At 54.5% G+C, this 19,610-nt stretch overlaps 7 protein-coding genes and 1 pseudogene across 7 annotated transcripts; all 8 read left to right on the forward strand.

The window, feature by feature from the left end:
* Positions 1-258: 258 nt before the first annotated feature.
* LPMP_280100 (hypothetical protein) lies at positions 259-492 on the forward strand (the record flags this gene model as incomplete). Its single annotated transcript, XM_010702052.1, has 1 exon — positions 259-492. The coding sequence occupies one exon, from the start codon at positions 259-261 to the stop codon at positions 490-492; it is 234 nt and encodes a 77-aa protein (XP_010700354.1).
* Positions 493-1,409: 917 nt separating this feature from the next.
* Positions 1,410-2,027, forward strand: LPMP_280110 (proteasome beta 3 subunit, putative; the record flags this gene model as incomplete). Its single annotated transcript, XM_010702053.1, has 1 exon — positions 1,410-2,027. The coding sequence occupies one exon, from the start codon at positions 1,410-1,412 to the stop codon at positions 2,025-2,027; it is 618 nt and encodes a 205-aa protein (XP_010700355.1).
* A 1,069-nt stretch (positions 2,028-3,096) lies between these two features.
* LPMP_280120 (DNA-direcetd RNA polymerase II, subunit 9, putative) lies at positions 3,097-3,519 on the forward strand (the record flags this gene model as incomplete). Its single annotated transcript, XM_010702054.1, has 1 exon — positions 3,097-3,519. The coding sequence occupies one exon, from the start codon at positions 3,097-3,099 to the stop codon at positions 3,517-3,519; it is 423 nt and encodes a 140-aa protein (XP_010700356.1).
* A 670-nt stretch (positions 3,520-4,189) lies between these two features.
* LPMP_280130 (hypothetical protein) lies at positions 4,190-4,738 on the forward strand (the record flags this gene model as incomplete). Its single annotated transcript, XM_010702055.1, has 1 exon — positions 4,190-4,738. The coding sequence occupies one exon, from the start codon at positions 4,190-4,192 to the stop codon at positions 4,736-4,738; it is 549 nt and encodes a 182-aa protein (XP_010700357.1).
* Positions 4,739-5,526: 788 nt separating this feature from the next.
* LPMP_280140 (pantothenate kinase subunit, putative) lies at positions 5,527-9,906 on the forward strand (the record flags this gene model as incomplete). Its single annotated transcript, XM_010702056.1, has 1 exon — positions 5,527-9,906. The coding sequence occupies one exon, from the start codon at positions 5,527-5,529 to the stop codon at positions 9,904-9,906; it is 4,380 nt and encodes a 1,459-aa protein (XP_010700358.1).
* Positions 9,907-11,901: 1,995 nt separating this feature from the next.
* On the forward strand, positions 11,902-13,358 carry LPMP_280150 (annotated as a pseudogene).
* Positions 13,359-14,804: 1,446 nt separating this feature from the next.
* On the forward strand, positions 14,805-15,395 carry LPMP_280160 (RNA binding protein, putative; the record flags this gene model as incomplete). The annotated part of the gene is made up of 1 exon (XM_010702057.1): positions 14,805-15,395. The coding sequence occupies one exon, from the start codon at positions 14,805-14,807 to the stop codon at positions 15,393-15,395; it is 591 nt and encodes a 196-aa protein (XP_010700359.1).
* A 2,251-nt stretch (positions 15,396-17,646) lies between these two features.
* LPMP_280170 (phopshatase, putative) lies at positions 17,647-18,921 on the forward strand (the record flags this gene model as incomplete). The annotated part of the gene is made up of 1 exon (XM_010702058.1): positions 17,647-18,921. The coding sequence occupies one exon, from the start codon at positions 17,647-17,649 to the stop codon at positions 18,919-18,921; it is 1,275 nt and encodes a 424-aa protein (XP_010700360.1).
* Positions 18,922-19,610: the final 689 nt, after the last annotated feature.

The following is a 19,610-nucleotide window of genomic DNA, read 5'->3' on the forward strand; positions in this document are numbered from 1 at the left end:
GTGGAACGTCCTCTTTCCGCATGTCCCACCTCCAGTTCCCGCTCACTAGAAGATCGCGCCCATCTTCATCACGTGCATGCTTGTCGGTCTGTTAAATCCTAATTCACACTGTGCAGCTCTCCTCTTTTTGTCGATCCCTCGTGTTTGCCATCTCATGTTGAGGAGACACATGCGCACGCGAGGGTCTTGCTTGCGTAGAATCCCTCCTCTTTGCTTTTTCGCAGGTGCTTAGGACGCTCTCTGGTGTGCGGGAAGAAAATGAAGCAACCGCACTGGTCAACATGGCGGGTGTATCTTCCAGGTCTGTTCGTGATGTCGATGTTTAGCGTTGTGGTTTACTTCAGTCGCACACGCTCCGATGTTGTCAAATACGGTTACGATTTTGTGCCCATTTACTCTGAGGACGGCAAGCTCGAGGGCTTCACACATCCTGTGCTTGTGAAAGCGGGCAACCAGTACCGTGAGATGGAAGAGCAGCAGAGTGTGCGATGACAGCGTGGCCTTATCTTTAACGCATGTTCCACTTTTTGCCGATGAAGCGGAATCTGTTGATAGTGGAGATATGGGGTGGTTTTTAAATTCCGTACACATATCGCCTACCCTGTACGCCTGTTTGTCTGTATGCGCCTAGCGGAAGAAGGTGTGTTTTTCTTTGTCTTGTAGAGGCAGCGCTCTCTCCGTTCCGGGCTATCACAGGGCGTCCTCTAGCTGGCGGAAGTCCATCTGCTTGCTTTCCCCATGTCGTTCGCAGTGATATTGAGTCGGCTCTCGCTGCTGTGTGCAACTGTGTGCGTGGGTATCACGGACACATGCTTTCCGGTGATAAAGAATGAATACGCTAAAAGACGCTTTCTCTTGCGCCACCTGGCCGGAAGAACTGGAAGGAGGCCATGGGACGACAAGAGCGACAAAAACAGCCAACAGACTCTCATTACTATGTGGAGCTGGCGATGAGGGGAAACTTCTCCCTTGACGTCTGCCGCGCTCGGTACTGAGTTGCGTTGTATGCTATATCGCCTAATGCAACTAGAGGCGGAACCCGGATGCGATTACCCTTCACTGTTTTTCTTTACAAACATGTTTCCTTCACTTGTGCTGTTATTTGTGTGCGTGCGTGCGTGTGTGTGCGTGTATTTTCTTGCAATCGATCGGTCCGCTGACGCGTACTCGAACGAGAGGTATTTACATACCCTCGTCAGAAGCTGCCCATTTCCCCTTTTGTGTTTGCTTGCCCCCATACATTTATCATCTCCTGCGCTTTGGAAGGCACTGTGCGTGTTTTCGCGGTAGCTGTTGTTTCCTTTGTCCGACTCCTGAGCTGCACGTCTCGATTCCTCTCACTTCCATTTGGCGTTCACCATCGCATAGCTCTAAGGTGACTGCTGCTCCCTCTCAGCGAAGTACCAAAGATGTCTATTATGTCATACAGCGGTGGCTCGGTGATGGCCATGGCGGGAAAGGAGTGCTTCGTCATCATCTCGGATAAACGACTTGGCGAACAGCTGAAGACTATCTCTATGGAGGTACCCAAGCTGCACGTTGTTAACGACAGCGTCGTATACGGCCTCACTGGTCTGCGTACAGACCAGCAAACCTTTGCAAACAAGGTTGAGTTTCGCATCAATATGTACAAGCTGCGCGAGGAGCGTGATATTACTGGCAAGGCGTTCGCTGCAATGATTGAGTCTATGCTGTACGAGGCGCGTTTCGGACCGTGGTTCGTGGAGCCGGTTATCGGCAGCATAGATAAGACGACGGGCGAGGTGTACCTATGCGCTACCGATCTCATCGGTGCCCCGTGCGAGCCGGAAGACTATGTCTGCGCTGGCACCGCTGCTGAGAGCTTGCACGGCATGTGCGAGGCTCTCTGGCGCCCGGGCATGTCCCCGGAGGAGGTCTTCGAGATTGCCGCGCAGGCGATGCTCTCTGCGTGTGATCGCGACAGTCTCTCCGGGTACGGTGCGGTCGCCTTGATTGTGACAAAAGAGAAGATCATTACGCGCCTGATTAAGGGGCGCAAGGACTAAAGCGGTGAAGTGCTCAGGTGTCCTTGCGCTCGTGCCAGCAGATTTTGCTCACTCCCTTGATCCCAATGCATCTCAGATACCTTATTCTCTTTTTGTTCGTGTTGTGCATAGTAAGACATGATGTGTTTCACGTGAGCTGCTCGAGTTTCAGTCCATTGGTGTGGAGGAGCGGTGTGTCTGTGTGTTTCCTAGCTGTGTGTAACATCTTGTGCAGAACTACCAGATGCCATACCGGAGAGCTAACAACGAGTGCGGTGTGTGTTCTTTGCTGAAGAGCACGATTACTCCCACATCGCAGTGATGCACTGCATTATCAGTTTCCAAAAGGCGTTTCTATTGGATCTCTCGTATCACTCTCTCGCTGTGTTTGTCTGTGTTAGTGCGCTATGTTTGACTTCGCGTGGTCGTCTATGAAATGAGAAAAAAAAAGAGAACACCTAACGAGTGTAGCAGTCCTTATGTGTGGCGCCAGTGGCGGTGCGCGTGGGAAGGCGGCTTGCGTCTCTGCGAAGACGTTATAGTGCCATACGCGACGCTGCCCTCTCGCCGCTTTCAGCGCTTGTCCTACCGGGATTCCTAACATGAGGTGCCAGTTTGTGGATTACTCCACCTCGTGGGATGCCCTTGTTTGAAAAAAAAAAACCGAAGACGTGAGGCGTACGTATGCTGACGCCCATTCCCGGTCCTTCACGGTGGGCACAAATCAATCAACCACCTCCCTCTGTTGCTGTTGGGCTCATTTAACAGTGCAGACGGTTTTCCTTTGTTTTCACTTAACGCGTCCTCCGTCTCTCTGTCTTCCTTTGGTTCTCTGGCGGCCGTCCTTTTTCTCCCGCATGTGCTCTGCTGGCCACTTAGTGCGCGCGTCTGCGAGATTATCAAGGGAAAGCACTTTGCTGCGGATAGAAGTGTACTCCGTGGGGTCTAAAAGAAAAGGACAGGGCTCCTTTTTTCCCCCTGGAGTATCCCCGCTCGGCGACATCGAATGTGACCGCCACTCGCCTTCTCTCTCTGCTCTGCCTTTTGTAACATTTGTGTCCGCTCGATATCGCCCTTGTCTGAGGTGCCGATGGAGACGGAAGAGATCACCCAGGTGAGCATCGGCAACGCCACCACTGCACCGATGCTCTTCTGCTCACGGTGCAATAATCTTCTTTACCCCGAGTGTGAGGACGATGACTACAGCATGACATGGCGCTGCAACTACTGCAAAACGACGGAACAGCACGACGACTGCAAGCTCGTCCATGTTATGAACCTGAAGATGAAGGCGGACGCGATTGGTGACATGGACCTCATTGCGGAGTTCGCCAGCGACCCAACCGCGCAGCGTGATCCTGACAAGCCGTGCCCCAAGTGCGGCAAGAAAGGTGTTGCTTGCTTTGTGAATCCGCTTGGACAACCACAGGAGGATATGACACTCTACTTTGCCTGCTCGGATACGGCGTGTCACCATGTTTGGAGGGGTGCTGCCGTCGAGGACCAGAACTAAAACGAGGCGCCTCCCCTCGGGACACGGAGACGGGCTGACTGAAGTGCGCTTCTCCTCCTTTGCATCGTGGCGCTCCTGCGCTTGTTCGTTTTGTTGGTCTTATTAAGCAGCAGGACAGCAGGCAAAACAAGTCAATGAGTCATGTGCCGTGCCTGGGGCACCGCTCTGCCTTCTCACGACCACATTAAAACGACTTGTACGCTTTCGCGTCCTCTGCCTTGTATTGAAATCGACTAGGGCGCCATCCTCCCTGTGTCGGCGCATAGAAAGTGAAATCTACGCTGTCCAATGACTGCCACGGATATTTCCGGTATTAACGGACTGACTCTCTCCGTGTACTGCTGTAATGACCTATGCTGAACAGCGTCTTTATGGCACCTTACTTGACTCCTTTGTTCTCTTTTCTCTCTTGCATCTTCTTTGTGTTCTCGCTTTCGCCTTGGAACTGCGCTGCCGTGGAGGAAATCAACAAATCACACACGCACACTAAAGTGGCAGAAACGGTGCGTCGGTAGCGTCTTGGCTCGCTGGGAGTTTTGTAGCGCGAAGAGGCTGAGTGGAGTGAGGTGGGATGGCTCTCCCCATACCCCGCAAGGCTATCGTATTCCTTTGTTGTTGTTACTCGTTCAGCTGTACTTCCTTCTCTCCACGTGAGTGGTTGCAAGGCATAATGCGCGTCTTTCGCATATCCGTGCCGCTCATGTGCTTCTTCTACCACTTTGTCGTAATGATCGTCACCTTTGTCAACTACATCATCGTTGTGCGACTACAGGACACCCCTCAAGTACTTCGCTCTGCCTATTTAGTCTTTTGCATCATCGAGGCGATGGCCTATGCCGCCGGTGCAGGTCCACTGTTTGTATATTCGTACAAGTACGGCACGACCTCCGCCGCTCGCCTCAGTCGCCTTCTCTGCGGTATCGCCATTATGTTTCTGTTCTCCTCAGTGCCGATGCTGTTTATGGAGGTCGCTCAGTTCTTGTCCTTTGATTACCAATTCCGTCACCCCTTGGATGGAACCGTTTTCGTTTTACATGGCATCGCATGGATCTTCGGTGGCTGCATCACTTGGTTTGCCTACATGCGCGTTGTAGCAGGCTGCCTCCAACGCTGGCGGGGGCCGGAGCGGCAGATCATCGACGACTCGGGGAACATACCGAGCAAAGATGTTCAGCTGCATCTTGTGAAGCGCTCCCAGAGGCAGCCAAAGACTATTTAGCTGTACAGAAGTTTGTGGGGAGGGAGGGGGAGCGGCTAGGCTTGCTTCCCCGTTCTGTACTACACCTGCGACGGACAGTTTGTGGTTCGAGATTTATCACTGGGCGCCTGAGGCGGAGGGGCGCGGTTGCACTGCAGGTACTGCAGTGCAACAGAGTGAAGGTGCAAACTGTATCACATCCAAACAAGGCATTTTCCTCAGGTGGCCACATTTAGGGACAGAGAGAAGGAGAAAGATTTCACTTTCTCTTCTTTGTCTCCCACACTTCGGTTGACGCACACACTCGTGGGGGTACACGTCATAGCTACCCGTATGGCATGTGTTCTTCCACGCTTCGCTTTCTTCTCTTGTTTACGTTTTGTAGATGCTTAGAGCTTGAGAGTCGTCCCCTCAAAAACAAAAAAACTCTCTGCAATTCACTCGCATACCGTCAGAGCAGTGTTACTTGACGCCTCAGTCGCATGCGCTGCGTTTCGAGCAAATTCGCACTGTAACGCAGTTGGCGATCCCCTCAATGGACTACCACAAGTAGCAATCTGCGCGGCTGGCTTCTGCTCCGTGCCTCCTTTCCCTCTTTTCTATTGATTCAGCTCTTCTGCGCAGCGTTAAGCCAACACTCTGTGCCTCGACTGTCTCATGCTCTTTCTTCTCCGTGCTATGTTCACATTTTGTCGTTCTCTCTCTGTTGACGGTGTTGTTTCTACCATTTCTCTCTTTTACACCATGGATGGCAGTATCAATTGCCTAGGCGACGTTGCACCTGACCCAGTAGACGTGATTGCGCCACGATGCCAACGAACGATGGGGGCTGTGCCTCGGCACGGGTACTCAGCTACAACTTCAACATTCTTCCTCGAGGAAGTGGTGGGTATCAGCATGAACGCATTGAAACCTTTCTTGCTAGCATCGATGCCTACGATGTGGTGCTGCTGCAGGAGGTGTACGCGACGAGCTACTTTCCCTACGTGCTTCAGAAACAGTTGTGCTACCAGAAGATGCTTCTGGATGGGCTCAAGGCTAAAGGACTTCACTATTACGTGATTTCACGGCAGCCATCTTATCTGACCATGCTGCGGTACAACGTCTGCTCCGACAACGGCCTCATCATCGCCTCACGGTTTCCGATTTGGCACCGCGGCTCCTATACATTTCGCAACCACGAACGCGGAGAGGCAACTGTCAGTAAAGGATGTCTGTTCGCCGAAGTCGAAGTGCCCGCTGCGCACGGTGAGGGAAGCCAGCGTATTGTGTTCTTCAATGTACATCTGCGTCCACAGGACAACCTGCCCTCTGAATCGTCGCAGATGCAGCAGGTTCACCGCTTCGTGGAGGCAGCTCTGACCCAGGTGCGGGAGCAGCACAACGGTAACAACGCACCGGGAGTGCGGCAACGGAAGGGAGCGGAGGTGCCGTTTATCATTGCTGGTGATTTCAACATCTACGGCATAGACCCGGTGACCGGACACTCATCAAAGAGGTTCCAGGAGATGCTGAACCAATTCCAGGACATCGGGTCTGTTCGGGACGTCATTTACGAGGAGACAGGGCAAAACCCGCCGACTCGCCCGCCGATTCTTTTCTTTCCAGAGTTGTCGAAGCTGGAGCGCTACGAGTCAACGCCGCAGCGACAGGACTACTTCTTGGCGGAGGCGCGTATTCAGGTCGAGAAACCGCACCTGGAGAAGTACGTGGTGAGCCGCCGCCGCCCGTACACGTATTTGTCGGACCACTTTGGTATTACCTGCCGTGTGACGTTGCCACTGAACGAGAGTGATAACTTCCAAGCGCGGTCGTATTCGCGCCTCAACGTTTCCTCTCTCGTCGAGGCAGCTAACCACGAACACTCAAATCCCACGTCTGATGCGCGGCTTGAAGCAGTCCTTATTGCCGTGCTAGCTTGGTGGCTCTTCTCCTTCAGTTTCACGTCTCTGATGCTCTGCGCCGCACTCGTTTGGCTGGTGCGCTGGGCTCAGCACTACAGCGCCTCGCCGGTGTTGGGCGAACCGCCTCTGCTGACGATGGAAGCACTCAAAGAGAAGGGGGACATGTGCTTCGCCAACACAGCCTTCAACCCCCTCGCAGGAGTGCGCACGCTCGGGGAAATGTGGGAGCGCAGTGTGGCCCGCTTCCGAACATTCAAGTGCCTTGGCGCTACCAGCGAGCTCGGGGAGCCGGAGTGGATAACGTACGGTACGGTAGACATCCGTGCGCGAGAGCTCGGCGCTGGTCTCTTGAAAATGGACTTTCGTGCTGGCGATCTGATTGGCGTGGCGTGCGAGCCGAGCCGCAGCATTGTTATTCTAGAAGTGGCGTGCGCCTTGTACGGCTTCACAACGGTGCCGCTGGCGGGTAAGCGCAGCACGATGCGTACTCTGCTGGACCGCCATAAGATTCGTGTCGCTGTCGGAGACCGCAACTCCGTGGTGGCGCTGCTCACGTGCCGCTCCACTAAGCTGGAGGCCGTCCTTTACACCAGCGCCTTTGTTGACGAAAGCGATCACGCGGCAGCGAAGGATCTGAACATCCGACTCATCCCTTTTGAGTTCGTCGAGCAGAAGGGGCGACTGAGCCCGGTCGCACCACTGAAGGAGCACGTGACGACGGACTCGGTCTTCACGTATACAATGGACAACACGGATAGTGTGGCGTGTGGCGACGAGAGTGCGCTGCTGCCAGTGCGCCACTCCACCATTCTGTACGATCTGAGCCTGTTGCTGATGACGGGTGTGCTTCCCTCGTCGTTTAAGGGAGAATCGATGGTGTGGTTCAGCCCCATGGCACTGCTCTTTCATCGCGTATGCGTGCTTGGCATGCTGAGCCAGGGCAATGCCATCGCCACTGTCGACGCGGCCCACTTGCAGGAAGCTTTTGTGAAGTTCCACCCTACTCTCCTGGTCACCTCGCCAGCGCTCTTCAGCACGAGCCGCCTGCAGCTTAGCCGCGCGCAGCACCGGCACAGCTCTGTGTACAACTGGTTCTTCAACCGCACCTTTCAGCTGCGCTCGCGTCTCATCCACCTCAAACGGCAGGATAGTTCCCTTCTCCGCTTTATCTTCTTCCGTGCTTTCCAGGAACAGCTAGGCGGATGCGTGCGCAAGATCATTTTGAGTGTTTCGCAGGAGAGCACCACCTTCAGCCTGCTGGAGCATATCAGTGTGTGCTACGTGCCGCTGGTGTGTGAGGTGAGCTACCTAAACTGCGTCGGCGTCTGCACGATCGATGGTACGCCAGTGCCGTCGATGCAGGCCGACTTGGAGCCCATCAGCGACCTCTCCAACAGTGCCGGTATCGGTCAGCTGGTCGTCACGAAAAAAGGCGAGCCTCGCAGGCGCCTCGAGATTGCGGCGCAGTGGAAGCGCGATGGCACTGCTGTGTTTCTTGGGGCACCGCTGGGCATCCTCTGGCCAGTTGCATACCAGTACGCCATTGCGGCGGAGCTGGAGCGCATCTTTTCTGTTTCACGATACGTCAACGCTATCTTTGTCTACTGTGACTCGCTGAAGCCTATTATCGCGGTTGTGTACCCGAACCGCGACACGATCGAGTTCGAGTGGCACCTGTCCCATGGCGGCGATGGCCCAGCGCGGCAGCTCGGCTGGAAAGAGTTGGTTGAGTACGCCATGTCCATCATCTCAGCCGATCTTGCTAGCATCGCTGGAGAGGCGCATCTGCACCCGTCACAAATTCCCGAGTTTGTGCACCTCTACCCCCACGCGTTCAGCGACCACAGCACATTCCTCACGCCCTTCGGCAAGATTCGCCGTGACGCTGTGCACAGCTACTTCAGTTCTGTCTTCGAGAGGCTGTACAACGGTAGCGAAACCCTTCCCCTTGCCGCGCTCAGCGTGGACTGGCAGGAGGACGTGAGCGACGCTGAGAGCAGTCTCACGAGGGTAAGCTCTATGTGTAGTTTTGATCTGCAGGTGCCGGTTACCATCGACATTGGAGGCACGTTTGCGAAGATCGCCTTCGTCATGCCTCCCATGACAGGCCCATTACCGACGTTCCCATCGATCATTCACGAGGCGTCGTCGCTGTCGGAGAAGTTGGGGGTGCGGACATTTCACTTCTTTGCGGACGAGGAAGCGGCTAATAACGAGTTGCGTACGCGGCCTCACTCGCGTGTTGGCACACTGCGTTTCTTGAAGATCCCCTCCCAGCAGATCCCGAGATTTGCTGATTACCTCGCCAGTATCCACGCCATCAAATACTTCAAGCCGCAGTACACCACTCAGGTGCGCGCCACTGGCGGCGGCGCATTCAAGTATGCTTCGACGGCGCGAAGCGTCTTGGGCATCGACTTCAGCGTTGTGAGGGAGATGGACGCCGTGGTGAAAGGCCTCAATCTGGTTCTTCGCATCGCACCCGAGTCCGTCTTTACGGTGGATTCAATAACCGGCGTCCACCAACCACATCAGCTTGTGAGCAGCGGAGACGGCTTCTCGCCGTTTCCATACTTGCTCATCAACATTGGGTCTGGTATCTCTTTCATCAAGTGTACCGGTGCCGACGGCTCGCATGTGCGTGTAGGTGGCTCCCCCATCGGCGGTGCTACGTTCTGGGGCCTCATACGCACCATGACGAACCTCACGTCGTGGGAGGAGGTTATTGAGATTATGCGGCTGGACGGCCCTGGTGACAACAAGAACATCGACTTGCTTGTCGGTGACATCTACGGCTACAATGCAAATGACTTGCCTGCTATGCTGTTTAGTGAGACTGTGGCGAGCACCTTCGGCAAGCTGGGGACGGAGCGCTTTTATGACCTGAGCCGTGGCGACAGCACCACCCACTTTGCAGACGATGATGCGACGGGCGAGATTCTGTCGCCGAAGGCGTCGAAAGCGCCATCGATGGTCTCAAAGCGGCCTGCTCGCAACGGAACGAAGGCGGCATCAGCCATTGATATTGTGCGATCTCTACTCAATATGATCGCAAGTAACGTTACGCAGCTTGCGTACCTGCATGCCCGCCTTCATGGGGTGCCAAACATCTTCTTTGCTGGCGGCTTTGTACGCGACAATGCGATGATCTGGAGTTTGATAAGCTCCACGATGAAGTACTGGTCCTCCGGGGAGTGCCATGCTCACTTCCTCGAGCATGACGGCTACCTCGGAGCACTCGGGTGCGCCATTCTCAACTCTCACAGGGATGCAACAAACGAGTAGCGATGCAGAAGCCGACGATGTCTGGGAAAGGAGAAATTCCCGGAGAGTGGTGGAAGGCAGTCGTGGGGATAATGGAAGGGTACGTGATGCGCTTCTCCAGGGTGGCAACCGCACGCGTTCCTCCCTTCTCAAGGGGCGTCTTGACCATTCTATATGCCAGTCGTTTCTTATTCACGCTGCGTTGGCACACTTGCTGTAGCCATGGCAAAACGCAGCACCGGCGCGCCAGCACGGACTGGCTTGTTCTTCATTCTCGTCCTCTCTCTCGCGATGAAGATGGCGATTTCGTCTTTGCGCTCTGTGTATCTGTATAGAATGGGCGTACTCAGGGTACCAGAGTGCATCCCACCGAGAGACATGGGTGATAAGCGTAAACGAAGAGAAAACCCTCGGGCACAAGACCCATGCACGCTGCTGTGGTGTACAACCTTCCCACACCGTGCCTGACGGCGCGCATGAATTAAGTGTAGGCTTTTAATACCATGTGTACGTGATGACACACCAAAAAGAAGCAGCCAATACACTGAGGTGAGGCATGTCTGCGGGTGTACCATCCCTGCGGATGGCGTCGGCTCTGTTGGCCTCTGGGTAGGGTACCCTGACGTGTTGCATGGCTCTGTTTGGTGTCAGCCCTGCTGATGCGCCTGTTTACTTCTCTTTTTGTGTTTGGCTCCGCTTTTGATGTTTGAATAATTTCACTTTTGTCTCTTCATACGGTCACCTCTCTTTTTGTTTTTTTTTCTTCTCTTTTCTACTCACATTGGTTGACGTGGTTTGATTCGGCACGACTGAATCATGAATGCGACAACCAAGTGTGGCTCTGTGCTCGCATGCATCCTCGCACAGCTGAGGGTGCTATGTAATGGATACCGCCTCACTCATTCTCCTCCTCTCTGATCGTGGGTACACGTGACACGATTAACGTGTATCCACGAACTGAATTCACCACATGAGCGTCTTGGGACTCTTGCCACTCTTGGCAGTTAAACTAATCCACCGGGCGAGATGAAGGCTGATTGTGTGCGAAGGAGGTTTGTGGCACAACAGCAACAAAACACCGCTTAGACGTGATGCTGTGCACGATGGCCGAACGCGGAAGACTTCTAGTGTTTTCGAACCCATCTCGAACCTTTGACGAGGTGCACGTACTCGCTTGCGCCTCCTCCCTCGGTTTGATCGCCAAAAAGCGAACGATGTTTATGTGAGGTGTTGTACAATTCGTGGGATGACCTCGATTGTATTGCTCCCCCTACGCGTCGACCTTTAACGGCCCCTTCCTCTCTCTTGTTTTTTTTGCTCTGCGTTTTTCATGTGACTCACCTCCGCGTAACGGCTTCGGTCAACGTTACCATGTTGTGTGTTTCGTGTTCTTTCGAGATTGCCACTGTCCGGCGACCTAGTGAAGACACTTGTCTTTTGTCTTTGCTTCGCATGAAAATTGCACCCGCACCTGGCAGAGGCGCCCCTGTGGCCCCCCTCGTACTTAATTTGAACCATCTGCGACGCCTGCTCGGCTCTGGTGTTCCCTGGCCTCGCGATGGTTTTCTTTCACATTGTGCGCACACCAATCGCCGCTCAAGCACACACCCACACCTACGAGAATGAAAGGGCAGCTGTGCGAGTTGCTTTTTACTCCGCCATTCGTGCCACTTCAGCTACAAACACTTCATTCACACCTCTTTTCTTCACCCCTTGTTGCTGTTGTACTGAGTGGGATTTTCACCTCGCCGCTCTTCTCCTCCTCTTGATCTCTCAGTTTGCGTTTCTTTTCATTTCTCTTTTGCACTTTTGCGTGACGCACCAACCGACGCTCCCCGCAGGAACAGCACCGACATTTTTCCACGCATACCCACAAAAAATACAGACTGAGTTGCACTCATTTACCACGACACGGCCGAGGCGCTTACGAGGCTCGCGATTGCGATAGTCTCCGCTGTCCCGCACCGGTTTCCCCAAAGGAATCGAGGGGCTTTGGAGCGCCGTCTTTCTTTCTTCATGTCCTACGACGTTCCGCTTATCCTCGTAAATAATGACACCAGAAAGCAAAGCCAATAGCGCTGCCGAGCGAGCGGTGCTCGTGTCGTCCATTCTGTGAGAAGAGCTGCGTGAGCTAGTACGTGCTTCCTCACTTTTGGTGGCTATTACATCCGCGACTCCTTCGTCTCTATCGGCAGTGGCAGCACTGTCTAGAACCACCTCAAAGCGCATCAGAACATCTACACGGAGAGCAGGAAGCGATGGTTTTCTAGAGTGTACGCTTGACCAAATACCAGCCTCTATGCTGCAAGCGACCTTCTCATCGACAAGCATCTCGGACTGCGCAGGGCCATGCTCTTCTTCACATCTGTTCTGGGTGGCTCCGTGGTGTGTTACGCTAGTCTATGTGCCACGACGTATGGGATTATTTATATCGACCACATCGTATCCGGCCTTGGCGGGGAGTCGCTCTCCGTCTCTCAGTACCCCTTTCTAGCGCAGCTGTTCAAGGGCCGTCGCGAAATGGCGCTTGCGTTTGGGGATTACCATCAGCGTCTTGTGTGCCACCTCATCATGCCGCTTTTTTTTTTCATTTTATTTGCACCAACGATCGCAAACAGCAGGCGTGCCGAATCGACTGCTATTTCGGCCGTTACCACTTACCGCATCTCAGCGCTTTCGTGCGCTGTGCTCGTGATGGCTGGCCGCTATACCAAGCACACAAGCTAGCTAATTGGTAGCGCAGAGGACGAGCGTGACGTAACAGCTGAGAGTGAGGCGGTGCGTTTATCAAACATTGTGCGGATGTCGTTGGCGCGCTGGCTGTTCTGCGGTGTGTTTGTATTTTGCCACACAGTCATAGTCCGTTTCGTGAGTGTGGGCAAGAATTGTTTCGAGGTCAGCTACGGCTACACCGGCGACTCAACGACCCGCTGCCTTTCGTTCTGAGATCATCATCGCCGTGGCAAACCTGGCTATCGGATTGACATTGGGCTTGGTGGGTCAAGACCTGTGGTAACTCATCTTCAGCTGCTCGTTCTTTGCCGCCATCCACGTGCTGTGCATGGTGACGATGATCTCTGGCACCATTTTCATGGTGCTTCTGCAGCTTTCTGATGTCGGGGCTGTGACCCTCGGTGCTGTAGGCCGTGCGGAGCCCTTGTTTTCCTTCTGGGCAGCGTACGGCGCGATGACCTCAATGCAAAACATCCTGCTCGGTATCCTTTCCAGCGCTTGTGGGGGGATCCTGGATCGCTTGCGGCACAGCGGCAGCAACACGGCAGAGCTGGTGCAGGACGTGCCAGCAGTGGTGGCGTACATGTAGGCCAAGGCCTTCTCTCTACTTTTGCGTCTCCTTACGGTGCAGGCGAGCGTGGCTTTTTCTTTTTCGAGGGCTGTCGCACGAGAGAGGAGTTCAATGCCATGGGCGACAAGCGGCGGCAGGTCGTAGGGGAACTCAGTCGGCAGCACATTGACTTTGAAGTTGTCGAACCGAACTCGGAAGACATGGTGTCTGACGAAGCGGAGTCACACTATGTGGTCACGGGAGCCGCGCTCGTTGATACTCCACCCCTCCAATTCTCCACATGGCCACATGCTGTGAGGTGGGGCCGATCTACGGTGATAACCGTTGTCCTCTGCCAAGTACTGCTGATGAAGAGGGGATGACGAGTGTGTTTGTGTGTGCGTTTCACCGCATACTACTGTGCTGACGCCACGTTAGTGGTCGTGGACTACAGTGCCGCTGCTGTTGCCCTCACGATGCCGAGAGGTTCAGCGGACCTGCGGCTGCTAATGGATCACACGCTCCTCTCTGCAATTGACTCTCGTCTCGGACGCTTCGCTACACTTTATCTCCGCCAATTAATTCAGGGCTCTGGGAGGCCTTATTGCGTTGTACCCCGCGCTGATCAACTCCCTTTTCGTTGAAATTATCGCTTGCTCGTGCTCGCTTCTCTCCTCGTTGGCGCTCAGTGTTGCTTCGCAGCCAGTGTCCCACGCCGTGCTAGGCGCCACGGCCCTCTCCCCCCATGTTGTTTGCCCCTCTTCTTCTTGCCTATTGTGCCTTCTTTTTGTTGTTCTTGTTGTCGCTCCCTCTCTGTGCACGGCACCCTTCCACGCCATCGGTCTTGCTAACTGGAAACCGTACTCAAAAAGCACTGCCGCGCAGGGTGCAAACTTGCAATTTGGCAACTCTTCTACCTCATGGTTGAGGATGGGGTAAATAGGGCGTTGCTTACTGCACTGGCGCTCCTGCAGCTCCTCGCGTCTCTCACTATCGCCAGTGTGCCGCAACGGGCTCCCCATGCTGCTTCTCAAAGGCTGCTCCCCGGGCCGCTGACACCGTTCCTGTCGTCGCCACAACAGCCTCTGCATGCAAGTATAATGTCACGACCAGCACCATCTGTGGTCACGTGCGCCAGTTTCATCGACGTGGTCGATATTTTTTTCTTCCACGACCTCCTCCTTCCTGCTGCCCACATCATCGTCGTGTCCCGCGCTTGTTGCTTCTGTTTTCATATTCTCTGCTCTCGTATCACAAAGCCCCTTTCATTCATACCTGTTCATCTGTTGTCAGTCGCTGCGTGAGGGACACGATGCCAAGCAGGGCGGTGATTCGAAAGAAGCAGCGGCGCGAGGCAAGGCGACGAAAAGCCCAGCAGGGGGCTGGCGCATCGTCCCACTGCTTTTCATCAGCTTACCTAGGAAGCGATGAGACCTCTCCTCGTTGTTCTTCATTGCCAATACAGTTGCTGTTCTCTAAACCGCGTGCGGAAGCACAAGTGTCGCGCAAGCGCGCGCCCGAGTTATCCTCTACCAACCCGTCTTCTTCACCGAGCACTGCATATCCCGCATCTGCGAGTTTAGCGCTTCCGCCTCCACGGAAGCGGAAGCGGGTGGAGGTGCCGCCGACTGAGTCGATGCCGGAGGGTCTGACTCGGAAGGAACGCCGGCGCTGGGAAACGAGGCAGCAGCTGGAGCGCCAGATGTCGCGACTGAACTCGAGTGCTGTGGCTGCAAAGGAGATGATCGTGGAGGCAGCTGCGCAGCACCGCGACACGGCAAGTGATTTCGGCAATGACAATGCGGCTGCCGCGTCAGAGCCGAAACTGCGGCACGACCCCAAGTTCAAGAACGGCACATTTTGGCGTGATCGAAAGGAAAAGAGGGCGCGGACGCTTTTCCTTGGTGGCATACCCTTCTCATTCTCGGTGAAGCAGGTGAAGGACTTCATTAGCACCGTGCTGGACTTTGATCAGGGCTCCAGCGATTACGTGGATCAGATTGGCAAGGACGCGGAGGTGGTGGATGAGGTAGACATGCTACCGGTAAAGCACCATAGTAAGGTCAAGCACATGTATGTGACCATGGCATCCGTCTCTCTCGCCGGCTGCGCCGCAGCGCTGCTGGACGGATACAAAGTGGAGGGGAGGGTGCTACGGTGTAACTTTGCAGCGAATAAGTCAGAGCGCGAAGAGGCAATCCGGCGACGAACTGTCGCACAGCGATGAGTTTACGTGTTTCCTAAAAAATAATTTATGTGTGCCAGTCTCGCAAAAAACACAGAAAGATACGCAGCACTGTCCATGGCCGTCGTTTCATTTTCGCAGGGCGGTTGAGCGTCTGTGCTGGGGGTGTGCGCGTAATACTCTAGGTGTGACTTTGCACGATGGCATTAAGGATGAGCCGTTGCCACTGAGGCATCGACAGAGCATGAAGGAAAAAGGTGAAAGCTGTTATCACAACTTTTGTTTTCGATATGCTGATGACCGGTAGAGGAATCCCTCATCTCTATTTCACGGTGTGCAGCAGCATCGACTGCTTTTCGTGTAGCTGATTTTGTGCTGGACGCTGTAGTCAGCCGCGAACACACAGGGCTTTTGGGGATCCACGTGCGCTTAAGCAGTACGTGGCTTCGTTCTCCTGCCTACTCTCCGGCCTTTGATTTGACCCGCTCCTCTTCTTGTGTGTTCTTTCTTTCAACGCTCAGTTCTGCTTCCCGGTGGTATTCTCATGACTACAATTATGTGGCGCGGCACCACCGCACGAACGCCTGCGTTACTTTTACACCCTCTTCGCTTCGCCTCTCATCGCTTGTGGGCTTGCTCGCGTCTCCCCATTTCTTTTCGTTCTCTTCTCCCCTTCGCCCTCTTTTTCTCTTGGTGCTGCTCCTGTAAAGGCGGTCTGCGGGGGCGCATTTGTGCGCGTCAACTCGACCTCGCGTCTAGTCAGGGCTTTAGTCTGCTTTGTCGCTCCGTTGCCGGCGGTGAGCAGACCTGTGTGCGTGCATTTGTCTTCACGACATGGTCGACGGCCTGTTAGGGGACTGCGGCGGTTGCCACTGTGAGCTAGCAAGAGAGTGTGCACGCGTCTCGTTGGGAGTCTGAGAGAGCGAGCGCCGTGTTCCTTTTCCTGTCTCCCTGCCGCTCTGTGCTGCCTTCCCTTTCCCCTTTCTCTGGATCTTTACGCATGCGCTTTGGAGAGAAAAATTTCTGCTTTGACATCTCTGCCTCTTTTTCCTTTGGCGTATGGCTCCTGTGTGTACTGCTGTTCGTGGTTGCCTCCATCAATGTGTGTATCGTTGTATGTGTGTTGTGCTTTGCCTCTCATCGGTAAGCTCCGCCTGCTGCCGTTGTCCTCTCGTCTTAGACGTGATTAGGCTGTTTCTCATCATCTTCTCCACCTTGTTTACGCGTAGAAGCGATACCTCTCCCTTCCGCCCCCGCCCCATTGGGTCTCGAGCACTCTCTTGTGTTGTCGCTGCTTCCGCCGCCTTCGCAATTTGCTCGGATGTTTTCTCTTCTGCCCTCACTGCTGCTTTTTTCTCTCTTGTCACTGTCCGCTGAACTTTTCTGGCATCTCCTCAGTGGTGCTCATCGTTTCTACGCCACGTGTGAGAGGCCGAAATGACCATGCATGTGCTCGTGGCCACCGACACCGCAAGAGGGCGCTAATCCGGGATCGAAGCACCCCTCCTCAGCTTCGTCGAATCCGCACCGCGTAGCAGGCCGATACGCTACACAGACAGGCATTCACTCGCAGCGCCAATGCCACAGTACAGATGTGGCTAAGAGCGGTGAATGGGGACGAGTCTCGTTTCTCTTTTCCTCCCTCTTTCCAATCTCTCCCCTAACTAACACGTGAGATCAACTCCGCCCCACTGGGGGGACAAAAAAATATTGGGCATGTCGGGGTTGTGCTCAGAGAGACGATGTGTGACATTTCAATGTGGTAGTCACGCACATGGCGGTTTCCCTCGCTTTACAGACTGTTGGCCACACTGCAGCTACGAAGCTCGATGGGGCGTTTTCCTCATTTTGCTGTGGAGTGCTGGTACGTCTTGTGGCCGACTTTCGGCCGCGATGCACGGGCCTATGTGTGGAGTGTGGTTGCTCTCCATCCTCTTTCTTATGTTGGGGAAGATGTTGGCTGGCTCTTACCACCTTGTCTACGAGTTCAAGCCAGTCCCCCCCTCCTCATCACCATGTGAGCCACCGGGCGAGGGATGACGGGTAAGGAAGGTTGAACCCTTCACCTTCGTAAAAGTCACGGCAAAGGCAAACAGCGATTCCGTGAGGGCGGAGCACAAGCGTTTGCTTCCCCTGCCTGGCGACATCCAACGCGTTTGGGGTCATCGCCCAGAACAGGTGAGTACACGGTACGGAGGCCCTTAACTCAATAGTTACGTTCCCTTTCCCTCTTCTCTTTCATCTCAGATTATCGAGGTCTGGATACACTCACACTCAGTGGAAGATACCAACAATGAGTAAGCTGCCTCCCGTCTCGACCTTCTGCGAGTTTGGGGAGTGGAAGTCGGAAGGAAACGACTCCGATCACTCATCCTCTTCCAACTCTTCTTCTTCGTCAAGTACCCCCTGCCACGCTTCTAAGCGGTTTAGCTCCTTTGCTGCTGCGGCACTCGGCAAAGGACAGCACAAGTTAAGCACCCTGTCGATCTCTGACACAGAAGACGAGCTGCGTACTGAAATCGAGCAAAGCAAGTCGTCACTAGAATGTAACCTGTCTGCACTGAGGCTGTCCGCCGTGCCATCGGATGTGCCAGTGAGCATCGTGCGTAAGATCTCTCTCTCGGAGAACAAACTTGTCTCGCTGCCGGAAGCGCTCTTCTCAAATGGGTCATTCTGCGCGCTGGTGGAGTTGGTCCTGAACACCAATCAGCTGACGTCTCTTCCGCTCTCTCTTTTTTACCTTCCCTACCTGCAGGTGCTGTCAGTGAACAACAACTCACTGACATCGCTGCCGTTTGAGCGTGTGGGGGGCGCAGCGCGTAACGCAGCCGGCAGTCCGTTTTTGCCATCGGTGCGGCGTATTGGGATGGAGTCGAATGAACTGCAGCGCCTGCCGTTGTCCCTGCTGGAGTGGTGCCCCTTGCTGGAGGAGTTGTTCTTGGCAATGAATGAGGCAATGCTCAATGAGCCTGTGTCCTATGACTGTCTCCAGAAGATACGCCGGCCTTCCACCAAGCGCGTCGTGCTCAGAGTTGATAACCGCCCTCGTTTCGTGAAGCAGCTCGAGGAGCAGCGTTGGGCTGGAACTCTGCCATGGCTGCACGTTGAGCTCAACAAGATCTACCCTGACAAAGTACTGGATTATCTCTTCTTAGGATCCTTGCGCACTGCACAGACGGTGACGGTGTACCACGATCTCGACATCTGCTATGTCCTTACGGTGGGACGCAACTTGGAGGCGGTAATTGAGCCGTGGATGCGGCAGCTTGTCCTTGCTGTTGACGACTTCCCGGAGCAGACATTGGCGCCCGTCTTCGAAGACGCCTTCAGCTTCATCGACGAGGCGAGGTCGCATAAGAAAGGCATCCTCATCCACTGCTTTGCTGGCCTGTCTAGGTCTGTCACGATTGCAGTAGCATACCTAATGCACCTCAAGGGGATCCCACGCGACGAGGCACTGGCCCTCGTACGCCTGGCGAGACCGGCGGCACGGCCAAATGATGGCTTTCTCCGCGAGCTGGGCGTCTACGAAGAGATCTTGCGTAGTCGCCACATCATTCAGGAGTAAGGCGAGAAGGGGAAAGGAGACGCATTTCTTTTCCCTCAGAGTTTCCTCCTTGCCGACTATAGTGGCGGAAGTGTTTCACTTCTACAACGCTATTTCCCTTCTGACGCGTGTGTGTGTGTGTGTGTGTCTCTCTCTCTCTCTCCGCTGTCACGAATGCACGCACACGATAGAGTATCTCGGCGCATGATGGGTGTTGATGGGCTTTCCCTTCCTTCTGGAAAGATGTATGTCGGTTACTGACAGCCTCAGTGAACTTCTGTCTGACCGCCACGGTGGAATGTGCGTCCACTAAAGACGCACTGGCTTGCATTCATTTTCCCTTTTCTTCCCCCCCCTCCCCCCCACTCCCTTCCTCCTTGGGCGTATGCGGCTCACCCAACCCCGTGTCTACTCACAGCACTGCTGGCGACAAGGACAGAGGCGGAAGAACAGTAGAGTGAGGGACTTGGCATCAAACTTTAGGCCTCAAGAGGCCAACCGCACTGAAAGTGGAGGCAACTTATGGCACGTTTTCTTCATACCGAAAGTGAACCCACAACACGCCTGCTCGCGTGGAGAAGTATCGCAAAAAAGAAAAAAAAACGTTCTGCTGTCTGCATACAAAGATGGGTGAGGAGGTGTATGGAGGCGTGTATGCATACGTTCCTGAGGCCGATACGTGCTGTAGAGATGCGACCGTCAGAGCCCTG

Source organism: Leishmania panamensis (assembly GCF_000755165.1).
Source record: "Leishmania panamensis strain MHOM/PA/94/PSC-1 chromosome 28 sequence".
In the NCBI taxonomy this organism is placed as follows: domain Eukaryota; phylum Euglenozoa; class Kinetoplastea; order Trypanosomatida; family Trypanosomatidae; genus Leishmania; species Leishmania panamensis.